This window comes from Phoxinus phoxinus (genome assembly GCF_949152265.1).
Source record: "Phoxinus phoxinus genome assembly, chromosome: 6".
NCBI classification, from domain to species: domain Eukaryota; kingdom Metazoa; phylum Chordata; class Actinopteri; order Cypriniformes; family Leuciscidae; genus Phoxinus; species Phoxinus phoxinus.
Genome location: NC_136881.1, coordinates 7,897,629 through 7,914,715, shown reverse-complemented (window position 1 = coordinate 7,914,715; position 17,087 = coordinate 7,897,629). Strand labels below are relative to the sequence as shown.

The 17,087-nt window shown below is 35.0% G+C and overlaps 1 protein-coding gene across 1 annotated transcript in view; it reads left to right on the top strand.

The window, feature by feature from the left end:
* The window catches only part of mad1l1 (mitotic arrest deficient 1 like 1), a 65,170-nt gene that overhangs the window by 30,290 nt on the left and 17,793 nt on the right, over window positions 1-17,087 (top strand). Inside the window, exons 13-17 of the mRNA XM_079616955.1 lie at window positions 926-982; window positions 1,171-1,262; window positions 2,307-2,397; window positions 9,492-9,696; window positions 13,783-13,973. Of these exons, the coding sequence (XP_079473081.1) occupies window positions 926-982; window positions 1,171-1,262; window positions 2,307-2,397; window positions 9,492-9,696; window positions 13,783-13,973 (636 nt within the window). The remainder of the gene's footprint in view (window positions 1-925; window positions 983-1,170; window positions 1,263-2,306; window positions 2,398-9,491; window positions 9,697-13,782; window positions 13,974-17,087) is intronic.

The following is a 17,087-nucleotide window of genomic DNA, read 5'->3' as shown; positions in this document are numbered from 1 at the left end:
TTTAAATTAGCAAGACTTAAAACGATGTGCAAATGATAATCTTTAGTAATGTTACACTGGCTCGAGTGGGCAAGTGACAATTCCGTCAACTGTTCTGAAACGTGAGCTAAAGTCTTGCATGCAGCTCGCTTGCAGTGCAGACACAATGAGCTGATGTGAATTGACCGTTCGCAAAGACCCGCCCCCCTTAGTTACCGTCGCTATGTCCGACAAGCTACGCCGCTCTCACGTTGTGACAGATCGCTGTAGAGTCGAACAAAAAGGCGGATGGCGAAGTACGATTGGTCAGATCACCTGTCAATCAAGCTCCCTGCGAAGGGTCAATTGTGAAGCCATTTCTGCATTTTAAGAGAGGGAAGATGCTGTACTGCTGAATCACTAATATTGTTTGTGAAATTATGTTTTACAAAGAGTTTTCAAATGACTGATTTGCTCTGATAATCCGTTCGGATTAATTTACTCATTCAAACTGCATTCTATATTTGCTTAAATGTTTGGGGGAATATCCCGCTTTATAATCACGAAAAATGCAGGAATTTGTAATATTATGCATAATACCTGCAATCCCTTGCCAAAAATCAGGCCCTGTAGCTATATTGCCCAGATCAGTTTTTATCTTTGGTTACATCAGCAGAAAAGTCCTTCAGAAGCAGAGACTAACAAGTTATAAAAAGTTTGATATTACCTCAAATTGTAATAAGGAAGGAGAATTATTGGATGTATTAGATTTTGTTATAACATGTGTGGTTCTATTAAGCTCAAGTTATATTGTGTTTTAAAAAAACCTGTGCTGGTGTTATAAAAATTCTAGACCTCTGCTCATGGAGACTGGCCTGTCTCGATGGACAAGCATCCAGACAACTTTCTTGACATTGATAGCACTCATGACTTCATAATCAAGGAATAATCTGTTTCACTTTTATAGACTCAACTGTTTAAAGCCCAGGAGGAAGCAGGCACCATCAAATTACAAGCTCAGATGGTAAGTCACATCCATCACCATGGGAACTTCCTTTTGGCATTTATACGATTATGTCAGCTACGGCTTTGATCATAAATGGATTAAAATTTGCACTATAATGTTTCATTTACTCGGATTTACAGTAAGTTGTAGTTTTTGACACAGTGCTGATCTTTTTGTCATTCATTGTGTTTTTATCACTTGCTCAGGTGATCTCTGAACTTGAGGCTCTAAAAGAGCAGCAGATGTCTAATGCTGAGAAAACCACCTTACTAACTGCAGAGGAAATCTGCTCTCTCAGGTAACAAGAGATGTTATAAATGAACCTTCATACTATGGTTCGTCTGTCACACTAGGATATAAAGTCATATTGTGCAAAATAAAGTCACAATTGTGATTTGTATACAATTGTTATATATTTAGTTTTGTATTCCATCTATGGAAGCCTGTGTCCACCGGTCGCTACAACTCATGTCACTGAAAATCGCCAGCTCTCATTGAAATGTTCATGCCACTTTGTCACTAAGTCGCTGGCATGGAGAACAGGGCTTTAGACTGAGTGAAACTGAAGTCTGTGGGTTTTTTTTTTTCATGGCCTGTTGCATTGCCTAATTGCTATGCAAATGTGATTATACTACATTAGCTTTTGTGGCCTTGCTTGAAAAGTACGCTTTCATTCGGTGCCTACTTCCTCCTTTTTCCTCTTTCTTTTTGATCCTGTAATTATTCTCTATAGAATTTCATTTAATCACTCCTGGAACCATTTCACTAAGCTGTTTACACCTTAATTGAATATTTGTTGTATTGAATACAAGTCCAAGACCCACATAGTAATCTTCAAAACCAAAACTAAACCAACTTGAATGTTGTCCAGAGCTTTTAAAATTACCGAATTACATTCTGAGAAATTATACAGGATTATAAGGGTTCAACAAGTTTACACTAACTGTCTGGGACCACTAAATAATGTGAATAGAAATGTTAACTTTATTTCAGAATCTCTTAGTATTTGGTATGTCCTTTTGCTTTTGATTGTCACATATGTATTTGATTTGTGACATTGAAAATGTTTAATTTTACACCAAACACTTTCCTGAATTAACAAAATATTAATTCATGACTATTTGTTTACTATTAAATAATTCACTTTTAAATCCCAAATTTGTTATGTTTTCTCAGATTTTGGACCCCACTTATTTATATAATGTTTTACTCAACAATTATGTGTTCAACTCAAGTTCTGAAGGTTGATTGTAGTGTTCCACCATGCTTGACTGAAAAATAGATGTTTATGTTTTTTTTTGTGGTTTAAAATTTTGATGTAAGAATTTATGATGTTTTTCAGGGAAAAGATTGAGGAGTTGGAGGCAGAACGCCAGCGGCTGGAAGAGCAAAACAACATTCTGGAGATGAGACTAGAAAGGCATAACCTCCAGGTGATACCTTCATTTTCAAGTCCAAAGTAGTTACATCATGTAATGTGAATGTCGTCATATGCAGTCTACTGTGGGTCATGCTTGATATAAAAAGAGTTATTAAAAGCGAATTAAGCTGTGAAACAGAGCTTGTGCTGCTTACCAGGCACCTTTCTGTTTGCGTGCTCTGATGCGGCGCAGAACAAGGCTTTGTGGTCACTTAAATGCAAACATATGTCAAAATGCCGGCCTTGTCCAGTTTTTAACGTAAACACTGAGTTATGTCATGGGAGTCATGACATGAGAAATCACATATAGACATATAATATATATTGACATATATGAGGTCTTTGCACCATTAAAATATCCTGCAAGTTTTAAAATGTCCTTCTCACTATAAACAAAGCATTTATTTGACCAAGGTCCAAAAATGGTTTGTTTTGGATATTGTTGGATTTGTCATCACTCAGGCAAACACATTTGCATATGACTGCCTCTAGAGCAAGACATTGCCGAATAGTTATACATCATCACACCATAGGCCCCCGCTTAATGGCTGATACTTTTTATAATCAAGGCACAATGTAATGGAGAGTCCAAAAAAACTTTTGTTGAAAGATGAAGCAGACAACAGTATTGGATCTGACAGCAGCTGCATCGCAAACCATAAGTAAACAATTTCATAATACTTTGTCTGTAAATTAACGTTTTAAATGGATAATGCTTTCAAAACACTTACTCGCGTGCAATAGCGAAGGGGTTTTAATACTTTTTCCTACGCAGTGAAGTTAGCAAATCATAACTGACCTTTTACTGACAAGCCTTAAAGGAGCTGTCACTTAAAAACAGATCATTTCAGACAGAGGGTCAGAATGAGTGTTGAAAAAAAAAAGAGTTTCCCCCCCCCACACACACGCATATATAAAAATTATATATATATATATACACAGTATATTTGGGGGGGTTTTTGTGCAAAACAACTTTATAAATGTTGTAAGTGAACATTTTAGGAAGGAACATATTAAAAATCTGTGGAGGACAAGACAGAGACAGTGAAAGATGGAAACTGGAAAGCCACAGGGCATCCGAAGACAAGTGGGAGGCCACTATTGCATTCCTGGATGCAAATTAGTTTTACCTTGTTAAAGCAAAGGACAAAAGGGTCCATTTTCATAAACTGCTGCTGAAACGGAGAACAATACTGCTTCGCTTCCCGATACACAATCAAACACCGGTCCCACTGCTTAAAGATGTCCATAGTTATACTGGCTAGGTTGTCAAAATGACTGTCAGAAATTAAAATGAACCACAGCAGCCATTATAAACACCCATTTGTTACTCCACAACATATAGAGATCAAAGCTGATGCAAACCACAAAATAAATATTTCTTACCGTGACTCCATGTTTAATAATCAGGACTGTTGGATCATTTTCAAACCTAATCCCTAATACCGGCATCTTCTTTGCCATCTTCTTTTTGGATTCTTTTGTATTGTGTGCAGTAAAGTTTCTAACCATTCTTCTAACCAACACTGACTGCTTTTTTTGTTAGTCCGTTGAAAAAAAATTAAAAAATCAGCCCGGGTTTATCCATTATAGGTTACAGCAACTAAGCAGAAAAATCACAGAACATAATCAAAACTATAATACTCTTCATTAATCCAACAGAGCCAACCAACCCAGTGATGTCACAGGTTGTTGTACTGCAAAATGGCCGCACCCTGGCTACAAAATCAATAGCAAAACATCTTTCTTTTTTTTTCTTTTTTTGAATGGTTACATTTGTCATGTTTGTTATATAATGTTTGATTAGAGTAGAAATCTATTTACTAAATAATGTTAACATGACTTGCTGCTTCATTTCCACTTGAAGTGACCGTAAATTGTTGGGAAAGAAATATTAGATCTGTGCATTCGGTCTGAAAAAAGAGAAAACTCACTGCTCTTGACTGAATAACTTTTTGTAGTTTAATAAGAATCTGTGTATATTTAATTCATAGTTGAATGAATGAAACGTTTTACTTTCGATTACTTCAGTTTATGTAGTGGCCCATTAGCTGAAGACTTTCATGAAAAAGGTAAAGCATTATTTAATTGTATCTTTTTTCGGTTGTTTTTAATTTTCTTCTTTGTTTTTATTCTATTACTGACTGTTTACTTTTGTTCTATATTTCAATATATAAGATTTTGGTCGTTTCGCCCACTCCTAATCATATTAATGTGATTACAATGTTGAACAAAATAATCATGGTTATGATTTTGCCATAATTGAGCAGCCCTACCTCATGCTGTTAAGCAGGTGGAGTTCACTGTCATTGTTTATTGAAGTAATTCAAGAACACCGTTGTGGTTCTCTGGTTTTGAATGTGCAGCCTATATAAAGTATATGGATGCAGTTTCTTCACACACAAAGAATATTTTAATATGAGTGCTAATCATCGTGATCACAGTGTTGGGAAATAATCCACAATAGATACAGGATCACTGGACTAAAAACAACATTGCCCTCCAAAGGATCCTAATGCTAGGAAAGTGGATATTTATTATTTCTAATGCTTAATCTGTGATCAGTGATTGGTGATATGATTCATGTACAGTCAGATATTTGTTTCAGTACAGTTATTTGTCTCAAAATAATGTATTGCTGTTTATCAAGCCAGTGGCTAAACGATCAACCTCACATTGTTTCTCTTAGTAGCATGAAAATAATCTGTTATGTGAATTGTGATTAAATTATATACAGAAAGCGATCAAAGAACACTCCCTTTACAATCACTGGAGCTGTCAATCACAGCGCATCATTGACTGAGTTCTGGACTTTTGCCAAAACTCCTGTTATAATCAATAACACTGTCTACACTCCTTTTTACATCATTTTTGATCTGTTAGTTATGATAAAAACATTTGTGAGACTGTAGAAATCAAGTTACATTGATGAGATCACTGCATTCATGCGCTCAACAGACATGTCTGTCATTGGCTACAATGCTCACCGCTGAAACCTTTCATGCAAGAGGAGTAGATCTAAATATAATGCTATAATCAACTATTTTCAGTTCAGATTAGTTAATCTTGATAGCTGTAGTAGTAAAAACGTAGTATAAAACTTGACACGAGATACTGAACTCTACAGCAGAATGCAAGAGAGAGATTTCTCAGTTAAGCGGTCATTATTCATAAATATTAGAAATTCTGAACGCTATGATTGAGCAGTCAGATTGTGTAATAAGTAACTTGGGTTTGTATTGTCGTCATAGCTGATATTATATATCTATACAATTTCAGTGTGTTTTTTTTCTGGTGCAGAAAATAAAGCTCTATTGTCCATTTTTACGTGTATGTGAGGTAATTTTGTTACCTTGAGTATAAAAGCGTTTATTTTTCTTTTTTCTTTCATAACTCCCTTTTTTTCCTAAAGGTGCAGTCAACTCAAACTCTCTCTCTCTCTTCCTTAACTAACATGACTTCATTGCTGGTCTAATTTTTAATTGCCAAATTATCCTTGACATATGACATATCCATTTTAGGACATTGTAATTAAAATAAATGCACCGTAGACTCAGTTTGAGGCTAGCTGTGTTGTGTTTTTGTTCATGCACAGCCACACTTGCATTGCCTCTGGTTTCCACAGTAACTCGGGTATATGTGTTTCTTCTCCTAAAGCCTAAATTGGCACTTGAGACCATATTGTGTTCGTCTGCAAAACTCCACATACTTACAAGTCCTCTTCAAATCACAGAAAAACTGTTTTCTCCATCAACCTAGTTGTGAAAATGTCTTGTATTTTTAAATCTTGTGTTAAAAAAAAAACTTCAAATAAACCACGAACACTGGTCCTTATGGGTCAACAACAAGGAGTTTTGATGGTTCTTCTTCACACATATGATTTCTCCCTACGGTAGGACAAATTATTCTTGGCATGCTGGGGAGTGCTAGCTTTTAATATGCTTTTAAAAATATTACTTTAATAATAGCACAGTGGTGTTTTTATTTATTTCTGTTAGTCAATAAATAATGTATAGGCACTTAGTGGAAACTCAGACTATAAGTCCTAGTGTTTAAATATTTATGCCGTTTAGGTATGCGGTTGTGTATTGGTATACTATATTTATATATTAGGGAAGGAGGTATGTCGAATATATACACTGCAATATAAAATAACATGTTACTGTGTGATTTGTGTTCATCAAGTTTCTTAATACAACAAAGACCAGATTCATTATTTGTATTCTACAAATAAATAACCCTGACATCAGTGCCGAAACCGCTTCAAATATGTAATATATGAACAAAATATATACAAGTAAAAAGTAATATTGCAAAACCCTTACAGTAGTGGCCAAAAGTGATATAGGAAAATTGATATCTTTATTCAAAATATTAATACAATTTGTTAAAGATTTTGTAAGCATATTGTGTAAATGTGAGTTAATAGTTTTATTTTTGATTATGTACATGCAAAATTGTGTGGACATAATTTATGGCCAGGCTGTCAAACAAAGAAATATTGAACATGCAAAAAATAAAAAAATATATTAATAACTGATTGTTTTTCTATGCTTTGTAGCTGTAGTTTAGATTATAAATTTTTATCGTTTTTATTTATTTATAATTTTGCCATATGAATACCTTAACCAAGTTTAGTGTGTTGTTGTTCCCTTGTATTTAAAATATTGAAATACTATAAAACATTTCCCTTATATTTTGATTAATCAAACTTATTGGGTCTTTAAAAACAACTATCACCTCTGGACATCATTTTTGGCCACTACTGTAGTCTACTTTTTCATTTTTCATTTATTTTATGAAGTTCGGTTTCTATATTGGCAAATGCCTTAAAAGTCCTGGCTCTGCTGCACTGTTGTCACACTCTGTTGGGTAAACCGCATGTTATAGGTAAATTTTAAACATTAGCCAGTGACATAATGGGAAGATATAAGGCCACATCACTTTTCCGTCATCTTTGTGATGCTTCTATATTTATCAGTGGCCTCCCATCCATTTATCCTTTCTTTTCCTGACTCGATGATGCGATCAGTGGGCTGAAATGCAGTCAGACATGCTCCATTAGACCTCAACGCTGGTGCCAGCCCAAAACAAACCGAAAAGTCTGGAATTCAAGAGCTGCGTCATTCATTCGTCCTGCTCTCTCAATCACTCTGTCTTCTTAATGTGCTTAGACTTTGGCTCTAATATTAATAGACCTTCTATCCATTATCTATGACGCTTCAAGTGTCACAGTAAGAATAAACGACTTCACACGTACAGTTAATAATATCAACCCACTCCACACACTTGTCGGTTTTAAGATGGTTTATTTTTGGCCCAAGGACTGCTAACCTTTGCTGTCTTTTTATTGTTGTCCATGCGTCATTCGTGATTCCAGCTGTATTATATTCATCTTGAAGGCTAGAGAGATGCACGCATGGAGTTGTCACCTGTACAAACTAGGGATGCACCAAAATGAAAATTCTGTGCCGAAACCGAAAACTCTGGATGCACTTGGCCCGAAACCGAAATGTATAATATTTTATATTCGTTTTAAAAAAATATATATAATTGTATTAATTTTAGACTCTTTAATTACATTTAATAATTTAATTGGATCTGAATTAAAAAAAATACGAGCCAATAAAATAACCACACTTTTATTTAAAGTAACTCTTTGGGCAGAATATACAGTGTATATATATATATATATATATATATATATATATATATATATATATATATATATATATATATATATATATTAAAAAAATATTAAATATCAATATATTATTCTTCATTCAGTTCTAAGCAACAGAATCTGATTAAACTGATTTATTTTTTGACCAATTATCAAAATAACGTGTAGTCCTAAATATATTACAAATAACCACAACACAAGTGTTCAAGAGCAATGAATTGCCATTAGCTATTAAATGCACTCCTTTAATTTGTTAGTTAAAAATATTAACTGATTAAAATGTGAATTATTTCTCAAATAAATTTTGTTAGGTTTTTATTAAACCTAATTCAAATAAACTTTATAGTATTATTATTATTATCTTTATTATTATTGACTTTGTTTCGGAGTACCGTTTATTTTGGTATTTCTAAGTTTGTTCGTCCCTTTCTCCCCAACTTCATACGTAACACTTTAACAAAAGCTTAATCTTTCATTTTTCGTAACTCTATTTGTTTCTGTTCTTTCATCCCCTTCTGTTCTGCAGTTATGTCATCTCTTCCTTACCCCTCAGTCTCTATTTCTCTCCTCTGCCTTTCTGTCTTCAGCTCAGGGTGATGTAATTTGCTCAGTAATGAGATGTTCAGATCGAGGCATTATTCTTTGATGGGGCCTTTAATTCACCAGAAGGCTCAGTAATGGCTTTTAAACCCCTGAAGTTTTAAACCCAAATGAAGAATCGTTCCAGAAGATAAAGCCTTTCGTTTCAGACAGGGATGAACTATCACTTCTTTGGTCCTTTTGTTTGGAGGGTAATTCGGATAAATTTATTTTTTACGGGGCGAGAGTCTTCAGACAAAATTGGACTTGATTTTAACCCTTCACGTTAACTGGTTTTCATTTATGAACTTTTGTAGTAGTTCAACAGTGTATGTATTGGCTTAACAAATGAGCTATTGAACCGACCTTAGTGACATCCCTCACTTAAAAAACTTATTTATTTTCAGGTAATTATTTTTTCCAGATAACTTTTTGTCCTAAAGTGCTAATGTGTATAATTTTGATTTGATTGAAGAATTTGGATTCTTATGAAAGCAAAATATAATTAAAAGGCACCGATGTTCAGATTGGATGTGTTTTAAAGATTTTGGAATACATGTTATGTTTCCAGACTTCTTCCATTGTGTCTTTTCAGTTTTCTTTTCTTTATTTATTTTGCACTTTTATTTTAATGTTAATTTGTTTGATCAGTCTACTTCTGTCAACAATTACAATGGTTTTAAATGCCAAAAGTATTAAAAGGAATGGTAATTAGCTTTACGTTGTTGAGGCTTATTGTCTGCACTTTTTCTTCTTTGGAAGAATGAAATCAAAACTCAGTTTGTTTAAAAGGTTGAATAAACTTTTAACTTATAGACTCTCTTAACATGTTTTCCATGCATTAGGGAGACTATGACCCTGTGAAAACCAAGGTGGTCCACTTTCAAATGAACCCCACCAGCATTGCAAAGCAGCAGCGCGCTGAAGAGGTGGATCAGCTGAGGGTGGAGTGCCAGCGCTTGAGAGAACGACTCCGGAAAATTGAGGCGAGTGGTGGCATGACAACAGACGACACTACCCTCATCATCCCACCTTCACAGGAAATACTGGGTAAATACTTTTTTACACAAGCATTTCAATAGTAGGGTAACGAAACATCCCGTTTTATCTGTATTCAATTACCTTTTTCTTTTTTTTTTTTTCTTTTTTTTAATCTTCACCAAATTTGATATAAACAGCCATGCCTCTCGGGGGTTTCAAAATAATGAAAAATTATTTCATGTTATTCTGCTGGATGAATAATGTGTCTCAAATGTGTGTGTAAGCAGAAGCTCACAAAGTTAGACTGGTATTTGTGCGTTTCCTTACTCGAATTTAGAGTACATGTCACACAAAAAAACATTACAACAAGATGGGTGCAACAGGACAAAAAGTGTGCATTTATTGAGGCTGTTCAAAGTAAACTGTTTACCGTTTTAAATGGGCTTTGAGTACTTGAAAATCACGGGTTTGAATAACTTAAAGGGCACCTATTATGCCCCTTTTCACAAGATGTAAAATAAGTCTATGATGTCCCACTGATATATGTGAAGTTTTAGCTCAAAATACCCCACAGATCATTTTTAACAGCATGTTTAAATTGTCATTTTTTGGGGGCTGAGAAAAACGCACCGTTTTAGTGTCACCTTTAAAAGTTAATGAGATGCGGTTCCACGCACAGGGGGCGGAGCCTAACCAGCTCTCACTCAGAGCCAGGACAATCTCATCTCACAGAAAGATGACAATATCAAAACAGAAACTCACAGTAACGGTGTTCGAGTCGGACAATAATGCCCACAGAGCTAGAGCATATATGCTGAATAGAGATAGAACAGGGATGTTTATTTTAATTACGTTTATAACTTATATGCCATCTGCTCCACTATTAATACAAGCCTGCTGTAGTAGACCCCGTCTGAATGATGACCAAAATATACTGATGAGTTCAATTAAGTTTAGTGTACATCACACAAAAGATGAAGCGTTAGTTTTACTGCAGAAAATCACTGTAAGAATAAACGCAGTATAAGAAGTGTGCATTAAGTATTATCCATATCTCTCTCTCTCTCTCTCTCTCTCTCTCTCTCTCTCTCTCTCTCTCTCTCTCTCTCTCTCTCTCTCCCTTTCATTATCATGAACATAACGCTACACAGCTGGGTGCTTTATAAACTGGTAAACTGTATATCTGTAAAAGACTCGATAAGCTCGAGCTGTCATAAAGTGCTCGCTCTCACTTTCATTTCTGCCGTGATGATCAGTAACGTTAGTCCTGTCGCTCCGGAGACTGTAAGCTGGATCACGAACAGTTGTACTGATCAATCCTCGAGTAACAACGAGAGTAAATGAAGACTGCTATGTTTATTCTTCTAACATCCAAAAAAACAAAACACCTCAATTGCTTTCGGAGACATTCAACAGCTGCTGCAGCATCGAAACACTGGCGGACTGTGTCCAGCTCACTCAGGACGGGTCTATGCTCAAACTGCAGTGTCAATCAACAGTCGTGGGCGGGGCTTGTGCAATTCTACATCACAATGCATTGATTCTGAGAACAGCTCGTTCTGAGACAGTGCTTATGATTTATGGGGTTTAAAAAAAAAAAAACACTGGTTGGATTTTTATAATTATAGGGTGGTTGTGTACACACACTGCCAACACACATTTATGTTCAAACACCATGTAAAAGTGAATTTAGCTTAATAGGTGCCCTTAAAAGTTATTCTTCTGGTTGGATGATTGTGGTAGTGTTGACCAGCAACCAACCTTATCTAAATTAAACACTTCGCAAATAAACAAAAGTTAATATGTCTGCAATTGCATTTGGCTTGACCAGTTGACAAGATTGATTCTTGAGTGAATGCATTTCTACCTGTAGAGTCGGATGTGAAAACAAGGATTGTGAAAAAGATTCTTCCTGATTCTTCATCCTGTGTTGACAATGATTTAGACTATTTATTTATTTTTATATATATATACATGTAGCCAGGGCTAAATGTTTAATTGGACTCGAGCGGTGTGTGCTGACGATCCGTATTTCTTTGGGACTCATTTATTTGCTTCATGCTCTCTCTGTGTCTCTCTCTCCTAGTCTCTCCCTCTTTGGCTATCAGTTTGAATGAGTTCAGGAGGAGGCAAGAGTCTAATTAGGACTCAGACCCATGAGTAAACAAACACCCTGAGGTCTGCTTTTAAATTGGCCGCTGCACTTTTTCTGTCTCTATTTGCTATTCACTGTTCCTCCTTCATTTTATGACCTCATTCTTCTCCCACCTAAAATGTATGATTACAGGATTTGTGCTTGCTCAAATCTAGTTCAATATGAGTGGGTAAATCAATTTCCAGTGGATTTGCAAGAACAAGTTCTTTCAAGGATAAAAACAGCTTTTTTGTTGTTTATATGCAATCACAGAACCTCAAACTCTTTTATAGAGTAAAATTGCTTTTAATTTAATCATCGATCAATTATTAACAGGGATTGGAAGCGAATTAATAGCGGAAACTGGAACAGAATTTCTTTTTTGCCTGACACATTTACCGTTTTATAACATACTCCCAAGGTATATAATATTTTGTTGTATGTTAGGCCCTATTTCTAACACATTCTCAAAGCCTAAGAGTGTTTAATGTGTGCTCATTAAGAATATTGTGTATCCATTTTTTCCTTTTGCGTATTAGCTTAAGGCAAAATGATTGATTATCGCAAGCATAGGATAAATAGTTGCCCCAGAACATGTTTGGACACTTAATGTTTGAATGTCTTTTGCATTACATAAACTATCAGACCAGTGGCATTTATTATTTAGAAATATAGGACAATAGAGTAATAAATACGATGTGCAGAAAGAAGATAAAATGTATTTGGGCACTTTTTGCATGTCAAACTTTTGTAAAACTACCTATGCACTATGATAGTGATAGCTATGATATGCGTCTATGATGGTGTCATTAATATCCCTATCCAAACAAAAGATGATTTCTTAGATTTAGACATAATCAGGAGAAAGTTTCATAATTTATTCCAAAGTTATACGAAGAAAGAAAAACACTGATTTGAATCTCATTAGAATGTAATACTGACCTCCTAAGAAAAAACTAGTCTCTTCCTGACAGGGCATCATTTCTCAACATGGTCCATGCAGCCTTATAAAGTTCATGACATGGTAATTGTTAGTGTACTAATGAAGATGAGGGCCACATACAGCACTTTTTAATTGCAGCTCATTTTAAAGGTGATTGTGTTGAGAGTTAAGTGTAATTTCTATCCTGCTCTCTATACGGAAAATGAACAAAGTGGTAACAATTTTAAAAAGCTTCCAGCGGAGGATAAAAGGAGAGACCTTCACATGATATATAATTAAAAGTGATCCTGATGAACGGTTAAAGCAAAAGGACAACTGAACAAAAGGCTGTTTCTTCTAGTGTGCAGCTCATCAAAACATCTACCGGTAGTTATGTTATGACTGAAACTTTCAAAATTTAACTGCACTGTTCTAGTGTGCAATTACAGTACATAACAGAACTTTTATCTCTCTTTTCTCCAGAACTTTTATTGTTTGTGATTAAATTTTCATGAAGGTCCATGAGAGAATTAAAACTGCTGTTAAGGCCTCTGTCGTACATACAGCATCCTTATATTGAAGCTATAAGATACAGTTGGATTTTTTAAAATCTAATTTAGATGGTCAATTTTGCTGTTTTGTTTTTAAATTAAATATTCAAATGAATTCTGATAATTACTTTAATTTCTGTACCTGAAAACTACTTTAAACTTGTCTGAAAAGCACTGATTATTTCATTTGTGTTTTTGTTCTATTTTTTCTATATTTATTTATTTATTTGTGTGATTTCTTGTAGTTAGATTATTTGTTCTTTTTTATTAATGAATGTTTATTTGTTTAATAATCTTTTTAAATTTATATAAGTAGTTTTATTGTAGTTTTAGCTGGGTATCTGAATTGGAATCGAGAATTGTTAAATTGAACTGGTATCTAAAATGTTGGTGTCATAACCTTATTTATTACAATACAAGGGATGCATGCGCCAAAAACAATAAATATTGTATTCATTTATTACTTTCGATTTTTCGAGTTTCACCTGTATTCATATTATTTGAATGTTCTTCTGGTTATGATTAAATGTGATGCACATGTTCTTCAGACTTGCGTAAGCAGATGGAAAGTGCAGAACTGAAGAACCAGCGCTTGAAGGAAGTGTTCCAGAAGAAGATTCAAGAGTTCCGAACTGCATGTTACGTACTGACCGGGTACCAGATCGACATCACTGTGGAGAACCAGTACCGGCTCACTTCTGTGTACGCTGAGCATATGGAGGATTCATTACTGTTTAAGGTACGTTCATATGTAAACGTGTTTGTAACTACACAACCAATTAAAGGCGGGCGTATACTGTGCGAGTTCGGACACTCGGTGGTTGTGAGCCATTTCTCCTGAGAGGAAATAAAAAATAGCCTGCGAGCTCGTACAACAGCAAACAAAAAACACACGATGTACCCCCGGCTTACAAACGTACTTGCAAACTAGAAGAAAAGTATAAATTTGACAAGGAAACTTGGAAAGTAGACGTGGTAAACTTAAGACTTGATTGCATCTCCATTGCAGTTTTGTTGTTAGTTTTAATGTGTTGATTTTATGATCACTTGATCATTTTAGGGTTTTGTCAAAGCTGAGCAGATGTTCTAGATGAAACATACCAGCAATCAAAGGCTTTATGTTGTGTTTTTGTTCAATTATAAAACAATGACATTATCATCAATGGGATTTTGAATGACTTTGAAGAGCTGGCTTGGCAAAACTATAGGGGTTTTTCTGAAAAAGAAAGCTGTGATAGTTAGAAGAGCCTGAAGCTTCATACCACAGTTGGTGGTTTGTTGTTCGACTCACAATTCTGAGAAGCGTGAAAATCGAAAGAAGGACTTAAAACCCAAGGCCGAGGTCAGGCATCTGAAGAACTGCTGTTGTGTTTAGCCTCATCTGAACCAGCTCAGCAGCTCCTCCAGCCTCAGGTGCATCTGAGTCTCTGCAGGAGGTCACATTCTCTTCAGTCAGTTCCTACCAACTGAATACAAACAGACGGCGTTCCTACAATATAGGAAATTGGCGCTTTTACTTTAACTGCAAGAAGTAGTGGAAAAACAGCGACCTAGAATAACACTTAATCAAGGAAATTATTATCAGTGCACTTCTTCTGGTAACAAGTATGCTAGTATGTTGAGTGTCAGCCCCTGAGATGTGATGGTGTACATTAAGTAAGATTGGCCTTGTGCACTTTCTTCTCTTTATAGCGTACTTGTTTATTGCTGCATACTGTTCAATTCAATGATTTCTTCAAATTGAAGGTTTATTTAGAAAACAGCGAATTGCAACCCAAACAGGGAACCAAAAAACAAAACAAATAAAAGAATATCTCTGTGTATATAAAAATAGTTCTGTATTTTATAATAATTATGTATGGGGGCGAGATCTCCTCAATTAAAATCAACAAACATTTAAGCTTCTCCAAAGTTTGGGCCCAGAGTTGTATGGTGTCCTCTCTTGCACCATGAATGTGCACACTGCGCAGTGGACAGTTTCGAGATCACATCTATAAAAGTGAGCAACCAATATTGCTTATTTAGAGAGTGTGGAGGTGTTGAGTGTTGTTTATGTACATAAATACATGAACTAATGTTAATTTATACAATGTGAAATGTTGAATTTATTTGTATATGTAGAAATTAACAAACCTAAATTTCTAAATTCAAGATCATTGTATTGCAAAGTACCTAATGTTAAATAATTTAACCTTATTTTAAAATGTTACTTCATGAAATAATAGAATGTGCAGTTGCATATACATTTGTAATGTTGAGTCAAAACTGGTATTGAGAATCATCAAATTTGACTGAAGATGAACCAGTAATTTAGTATTCCACTTTAGACTGTTCATTAGGTTTTAATAGTACAGTAGTTGCACTATTTGTCATACGGTTTGGACATTGTTGTGCATCCACTTGATTTAAGATGGTAATTATCCTTTTTTTAATGCAAATGAGAAGACATTAATTTTTCTTTTGGACAGGTCTGTGTATGATAAACCAATTGTTATCACTGCTATATATCTGATACAAAATGCATATTTAGTTTGAAACCGCATACTCTTACAATGATTTACCTGCAAATGTAATTTATCTTTCTTAATTAATGCTCTTCCTTTGTGGGTTGTAGAAATGTTCGGTAATCCCTTATAGACACACACATACACACACAGTGCAATAATTGGATTTAAGTTTTTGTTATTTGATCGGTACTTTCCTCAGGCTGTTTAATTAGAGCTGCGGTAAAGCTTCAGTGAGTCTGCGTTCGGCTGTTATTATTGCTTTGTGAGTGTAAGCATTTAGTCGTTTGTGTGTGTAGTTGTGTTGTGTTAATTTTATAATACACATATTTACGTGCTAAGGAAATATTTGCTCTTTTTCACATTCTGTGAATGTAGCAACAACAAAAAAAGGATACCTCATACCCTGGTGATGACTTCTGATTCTCTTACTGATTTAGCATTACAAACCTTTAAATGTAACGGATTTGATAATCAAGTGATTTTGTCCGCTTGTTTGTTTATTCATTTCAAGTGAATACTAGACCGTGTCTAAATGAATTTCCCTCGTTTAGGTAGGCACCAGCCCTGGAAAGGACTCTGTAGCATTTAAACTATTGGAATTGATAGGAATTGAAGTGTCTTAAGTGGAGCGCAAGAAGCACTCCAGTAGTTCCTTGGCGTTATGTGCTTGAGTTTTAGACTGAGAAGTAAAAAGATGGCTTAGAGTTAGCTGAATATATATTTTTTCATATATTCCAGCTCACATATGAAGCCAGCTCACAACCAAAGCACAATGAGTCATTTAAGTGCCTTTATTAAAGGTGAAGTGTGTTAGTTTTTAAAATACTTTCTCTTATCCCAATTTAATGTGAAGAGTCAACTATATTAAGCAAGCCATTTGTAGGCTGATTTCCCCAAAGAGTGTAAACACTGTTGTGCTTCATTGTTACTGGCACACAAATCATACACTTAACCTTTTAAGGTGTTTATTTATTTAAGTTGCAATCTAGTTGTGCTTGCATACTGGACAGCACAAATAGCACTTTCATTTACGACCGGTCAATGATAAACTTGTTTATCTACGAAGTTGTAGTAGTTTGTTTGGCAAACTGTAACGGCCAAGCAAATGGCCACAATATTATAGAAAAACTGGATATACAGTCTTCACAAAATTCACAATAATTGCTGAAATTTGATCACAATGAATATTATGTGCACTGTGTTTAGAAAAGATGGCTCATTGTCTTTTTCTCTGAATATAATCACCATTGATTTGCTTTTAAAGAATAGGCACTTGAAGATAAATGAACAGAATCCCGGTCTCTTTTTTTTCCCCCTCAATTGTTCAACCCCCCCCCCCCTCCCCC